Source organism: Rhinolophus sinicus, chromosome 9 (assembly GCF_057876585.1).
Source record: "Rhinolophus sinicus isolate RSI-liver-muscle chromosome 9, RSI-T2T, whole genome shotgun sequence".
In the NCBI taxonomy this organism is placed as follows: domain Eukaryota; kingdom Metazoa; phylum Chordata; class Mammalia; order Chiroptera; family Rhinolophidae; genus Rhinolophus; species Rhinolophus sinicus.
This window is the reverse complement of record NC_142509.1, coordinates 32,833,626-32,839,845: the sequence shown is the minus strand read 5'-3', so window position 1 is coordinate 32,839,845 and position 6,220 is coordinate 32,833,626. Positions and strand designations below refer to the sequence as shown.

Genomic DNA, 6,220 nt, shown 5'->3' with positions numbered 1-6,220 from the left:
AACTTAAAGGATCTTTGTTTCATAAATATGTATTTTTCACTGAAAAAGTCTTCACATTAGAAAAATGAGTAAGGGTGAGGGGAGGATGGGGCTTCTGGGAGGAAGGATAAATTGATTCCTCCACCCCGGACTGTGGCCCTGTCAGCCTTCCAGGGAGAAAGCCTGGGCGGGACGCCTTGCTCAGATCCGTCCCGCTGGGATTCCAGGCCCCGCCCACCACCCTGCTCTGGGGACCTGGTAGTTACATGTGAGTGGTTGTCACCCTAGCAGGCGTGGCTAAGGATGGGGACAGAGCCGTCACACACAGATAGCAGACATTCAGTTCACAGCCTCTGGCTGCTGACCTTCGGCCTCCATCTGGGAGCGTCAGCCCCTCCACACAGTGGGCTTGTGGGTACAGGAAGGTACTGGCTGACCCCGCTGCAGGCTCAGCCAGACATAAGAATAATATGTACAATGAGGGGCTGGATAAAACTGCAGCCCCTCCAAGGGTCTCCCAGGTAGGGGAGGGGGGCGAGTGGGGGAGTCCTCACTTGGGCAGCCCGTTCTTCATGCCCAGCTGTTTCTTGAGGGCCTGCAGCTGGGCCAGGCTGATATTGCTGCCCCCACAGACAATGACCACGAGGGAGGACAGAGGCACCGGGAGCTTCCCCTCTCCTTGCAGCTTCTGAACCACACGGCTGTAGACAGCGGCCAGGGCTGCCCCACAGGCAGGCTCCACCAGGATCTTCTCATCATCTGCCAGAGGAGGGGGATGGTGAGGGCGGGGCCTGAGTTCCACAGGGTGCAAAGCAGCCAATCCGCTCTCAGCCCTAGCCACAGACCCAGGTCTTGGACCAAACTTTCCATCATTACCTAGATTGACCTTTCAAGCCCTGAGCCAAGGCTAGGTTTCACCATGAGTGCTATCACATATAAAATGATTGTAATTGCTTGAGCGTTGTGTTGAGAAGGATTCTGAGGCATCATCTGAGCAACAGTGAGTGCATGGTTGTTGATTAGCCAGACTGACTGCCAGTACAGGAGAATTAAGTGGCAACATCAATGCTACCTGTGTGTGCTGCACACTATCCCTGTCTTAGGCTGAACCCAGAAAGAGTCCAACATAGTTCTGACCCACTTCAGAGTCCGTCACTGAGGCCTATACTTTCCTTTTTCACCCTGGCTGCCAGGAAGCTCAGAATCAACATTTTTCAATACTCAATTATTGTCCCCTGCTGTCATGGTTATCAGGCTTACTTCTTCATTTGTGCCGTTGGTCTTTCTATTTTGTATTTTATTATTCTGCATTATAGTATTATCTTTCATTAATGGGAAGTTATAGGAAGGGGTGAGAGACAGAACTATGAGGAAAATTTGCAATGATGGAGTCCCTTGGCATACCAAGTGGACAGGGCAGCTACTTAGTTCCTGAACCAGCAGGTTGGGTCTTGAAAGGACCTGGAACATACCCACAAACTTCTCAATGGCGGCCACAGCCTCCTGGTCCGAGATAACTTCTGAGAAAATGCGGTGTTCCTGAAACAGCTTCAGGGCCTGAGCTCCCACTGTCTTCACACACAGAGCCTTGGCAACACTGAGGAGGGGGCGTAGGAAATGGGAATGGAGGAAACAGAGGCAGGATGGGAGAGAGAGAAAGAGACAGAACGATGGATGTGAGAGGGAGAAGGAACTGGGGTACATGGGCAGGGGATGGGGCATGCTGTCTGCAGCTGTAAAGCACTGAAAAGTACCAGAGGCTCCCCAAACAGAGTGGGGTCTTCCAATAAAGCACAGGTTGCTTGCATGGGGGTAAATAGCATCATTTTTTCATCAACACGACTCAGAAACAAACACCCAAAAGGCCCCCTTGCGATTCCCTGGTAAGATTCCCAGCCTTTGCTCCAGGTTGTCACCTCCACTTGCTTAACTCCCACTAAGCTTAGCACTGCTCTGCCTGCCCAAACCCTGTCCTTCAAGGCTCAGGATTAAGGCTGCCTCCTGCAAGAAGTCCTCCAGGAGTTGCACTCAGTCCCATGACCCCATGTGGAATTCTCAAATGATCTTCCCCATAACATACACATAGTTAGACCGCTTCCTGAGAAAGCATTAGGTGCCAAACACCTCACAGCCTTATAAATTCTTACAATAATCTTTGTTGTTAATTGGCTCAATTTTATAGGAGGGAAAACCGAGGCAGAGAACATGCAGTCACTTGCCCAAGATTACACGTCTAGGGAGCGGTAGTGCCGGCATTGCAAGCAGGATCCATATAACTCCAGGACCTGCACTTGTAATCGATGTTCCCTTTCTCCCCAGCTTCCCTGAGTGGTCACCAGCTCTATTTCCAGCTCGTCTCCCTCTCTCGCCTATGAGTGTCTCTGCCTGGACCACCTTAAGCCCTTGGCCCAGTATGTGGCCCACAGTAGATGCTCAACAATTATTTCTGCAATCTCAACACTGCAGGATCAGAGGACAACATGGCAGCTCTGGGGTGCTGGGCTTAGGAATCTGGAAGTTCTTACCTGGACGCAGTTCTCCCTATCTGTGGCAGAGGCTTGTCTACCCAACATCCCCAATATCTCTTCTAGGTACACACATGGATGCCTAGTGGGAAGACATTTCCCAGCCTCCCTTGCAGCAGGCGTGGCCATGTGACTAAGTTCTGGCCAATGAGAGAGAAGTGGAACTATTCCAGTCTGTCTGTAAAGGGAGGGGGCCACAGTTTCTGCTCTGCTTCCTCCTTTCTGTCAGATGGAGTGTGGGTGTGATAGCTGGCACGTAAGCAGCCATTTTGGCCCATAAGGCTATATGATAAGGAAAATGGAGAACAAACTTAAGGAACCTGGGCACCTGGCTTTCATCGAACTGCCCCCCTGGACAGCCTACCTCTAGACTTTGCTTTCTTTTTTAAATAAAAGAGGAAATAAAATTCAATCTTGTTTAACTTGCTGTTATTTTGGGCTCCTGTATAAAGCAGCCAAACCTAATGCTAATTATACATCATGTTTCAAAGGTTTGGGGCTGGGGTATGAACTGGGAGCACGAGCTGTGTTCAATCACCTCTTTCTCCCCAGGTACAGCCAGTGTCTTGCACATATTAGGGGCTCACTAAATGGTTGGCAAATTAATGAGGTGTGTAAAACCCTGCCACAGAAGAACTCAATAAATGACTACTGTTAGACTTTTTGTATGAGGAAGTGTGAGATTCATGGTACAGAGTCACACAGACTTGGGCTCAGTCCCAGCAGTACCATTCACTGGCTGTGTGATGCTTGGAAAAGGACCAAAGCCTCAGTTTCCTCACCTGTAAAATGGGACATCAGCCTGTACCCTGCAGCCAGCACAGAGAGGGGCTCCCCAAGGCTTGCCAAACCCCTGATAGAGGCACCCCGGCTGCTCACCTGGTAACCTGGGACAGAGAGACGAGCTTGCCAGCAGTGGTGGCAACGTGGAAGCTGTGAGCTCCAATGGTCTCCATGGCGATGACAGGCACATCCCCCCAGCCCACTTCCTGCAGTCCCTGGACCACTCCACACAACATGCCGCCACCACCCACTGACAGCGCGATGGCCCCCGGCTTTGCACTCAGCGTCTCCTTCAGCTCTTTCACGATGGAAGTGTGGCCTTTCCTAGAGGGGGTGGGAGGAGGTGGCAGGTCAGGGCTGGGCTTCCTGGACACCAGGCAGGGGTCCTGGAGATGCCACTTGCCCCCTTCACTTGTCCTCATCCCAAGCATTGATGGGCCTTGGGGCTAGTCCCCTCCTCCCTGACTCCACCCTGATTTCCAGCTGCCAGCATCTGTCTCTCTACAAGGGCTTCCTCTGGCCACTGGAATTGCCTATGAATGTGGCAACTGGCAATGCCAACAGACGACATCCCTCCCCCGGTGACTGTGGGAATTAAGAATTATGGGAGTTGGTGTATGAACACCCAGCTCCTCTCCTGCGGGTGGGTAACTCTGGTTCATGTTCCATGCTAGCTTCCAGGGCCCCCAAGGGATGAAGCTCGAGTTGTCCACTGCAGTCACCTCCCCTTAGAGCCCCAGTTAGGGGCTTCCTTCTTCCTCATCTCACTTCCCCACTCTGATGCATCACTTCTCAAGTAAACTGCTTTCCCTGAAATCTTTGTCTTGGGATCTGCTCTTGGGGGGTGGGGGGACACAATAGTGGACACCTGTGTATCTGAGCTCACGCATTTGCTCATGGCCATGTGGAATGAGCATTTGTGCGCATACGTGCTTGTGCGGCTGTCATGCCTGTGCGTGTGCTTCTACATGACAGTGTGCGCATACACACGTAAAACTGCTCTGCATCATGGTGTGAGGACGTGCCTTGTGGCAAGTGCCCTCCCAGTGGTGTAGGGAGTGGATGCCACCCACACCAGGCGAGCCTGGGCTCCACGTACCAGATGAGAGGGTCGTCAAAAGGAGGTATGTAGACCCAACCTGGGTTGTTCTTTGCCAGGGCCTTAGCTAGTTCGAAAGCCTCGTCCAACATCTGCAAGACCATGGGAGAGGGGAGGGGGGCAGCGGTGAGAAACCGGGGGACCCTCCTCTGCCACCAGCTGCCCCCCGTGGACCCTGCCCAGGTCAGCACTCACCTCACCCACCACCTTGACGGTGGCGCCTTCATCCTTGAGCCGCTCGATGGTGAGGGCAGGTGTGGTGCTGGGCACGACGATGGTGGCAGGAATGCCCAGCTTCCTGGCAGCATAGGCGGCTGCCATGCCTGCATTGCCCGCTGCCAGAGGTGGGGAGTAGAGAGTGGGTCAGTGTGGAAGGCCTGGGAGCCTGACCTTGGGGCTCTGTACCCTGCTCCCCCCGGTGACCGCTGCCTTCCCCACCCCCGGGAATTCCAAATTGGGACGGCTGCAAATGTTTGCAAAGGTTCAAGGCTGGGGAAACCAGGGCCCAGAGAGGTGGAGCGCCTGGCCTGGGAACACACAGCAGAGGACAGGAGGACGCACGCTGACCACTTACCAGAGGAGCAGACGAAATGTTCACAGCCTCGCTCAGCCCACTGTGGAGACAAGGGGGCGGGGTCAGGCCCACATCCTGTCTGCTCCTGAGCTCTTCCCTCCCACCTGGAATACCTCCCAGCGATTCCATCTGCACTTCCTTCACAGGGAACTTGTACTGCCCTAACCTCTCAGATGCCATCTTCCCTCCCCAAAGAGGATGGCTCAGGGAAGGGTGAAGGAGAGGCTGGCATCAGCCCACGAGAGGACCCTCATCCCTGGCACCCTTTATCCAGGGGAAGCGCTAATGGTGGTTGCTCAGGCATTGTGGGGAGTCAGCAGGGCCTCGCCTGGAACTCCTTGGATTTCACATGGCACTAGCCCTGCCCTGTAGAGGAAAGGGGACCTGCCACCCTCACCCGGAGCCCTCCGTACCGTCTGGCAGAGGTGTCCGATGCCCCGGATCTTGAAGGAGCCTGAGGGCTGGGCGCTGTCCATCTTGAGATAGACGCTGGTGCCGGCCACTTTGGACAGCGACATGCTGTCCCGGATGGGGGTCTTCGCGTGCAGGGGCTCTCCGGAAGTCATTGCTGGGAGAAAGGAAGGCAAAGGTGATGGAGCTGGGTGGCTGGACCAAGAGAGCCAGGAGTGGATTGGCGTTGGTCTCAATGGATGGACTGCGTAGGCAGTCCGCCGACGGAGGGAGGGTCGATGGACCAGTGGACTGTCTTCCGAATTGTCCCAGAAGCTACTCCTCGGGGACTTTATTTCCTGGGTGCCTCCGGGCAGCCAATAGGGTCTCAGGACCAGCCACACCCCCGCAGGACCCGCCCTCTGGCCTGAGGCCCAGGGGGCAGGGGAGGTTGGAAGGGAAAAGGAGGCTGGCTGCACTCCTGCGTCTGGCAGCTTCCTCCCCTCTCTCCCCCACCCCTCTCTGCTCCCCTGCCCTCCACCCCCCCCCCACCCAGTTGTCAGCTTCTTCATTTGCAAAAGAGTACCTACTTTCCGAGGACTACGAGAAGGCTTGCAGGAGGATGGTGTGAGATAATACACTTAAAGTCACTAGCATGCGGTTGGCACACAGTAGGCACCCAAGAAACAAAGCGCGGAGGAAGCAGGTACTACCATTATCCTCGTCTTACAGAAAGGGAAGAAGGATGCGTTGGTACTTTATCCCAGCAATCTGACTCCCAAACCTACAATATGAACACAGTTCTTTACTGCCTTTCCCTGTCCTCCTTTTATGACTCTTTTGTCCTAAAGGGGCAGGTGGCATGATGGG

At 54.3% G+C, this 6,220-nt stretch overlaps 1 protein-coding gene across 2 annotated transcripts; it reads right to left on the bottom strand.

Annotated features, from left to right (window-relative positions):
* Positions 1 to 13: 13 nt before the first annotated feature.
* On the bottom strand, positions 14 to 5,673 carry SDS (serine dehydratase). Of its 2 annotated transcripts, XM_019734035.3 has the most exons (7): positions 5,374 to 5,673; positions 4,961 to 5,000; positions 4,582 to 4,721; positions 4,387 to 4,478; positions 3,384 to 3,611; positions 1,452 to 1,576; positions 14 to 738 (listed from the first exon to the last, which is right to left on the bottom strand). In XM_019734035.3, exons 1-7 carry the CDS (start codon positions 5,524 to 5,526, stop codon positions 530 to 532), a joined length of 987 nt encoding a protein of 328 aa, XP_019589594.1. In that variant the 5' UTR covers positions 5,527 to 5,673; the 3' UTR covers positions 14 to 529. The 2 variants fall into 2 exon arrangements, with proteins under 2 accessions (XP_019589594.1, XP_088657124.1); XM_088800998.1 differs by lacking the exon at positions 14 to 738 and having other exon boundaries at positions 1,190 to 1,576.
* Positions 5,674 to 6,220: the final 547 nt, after the last annotated feature.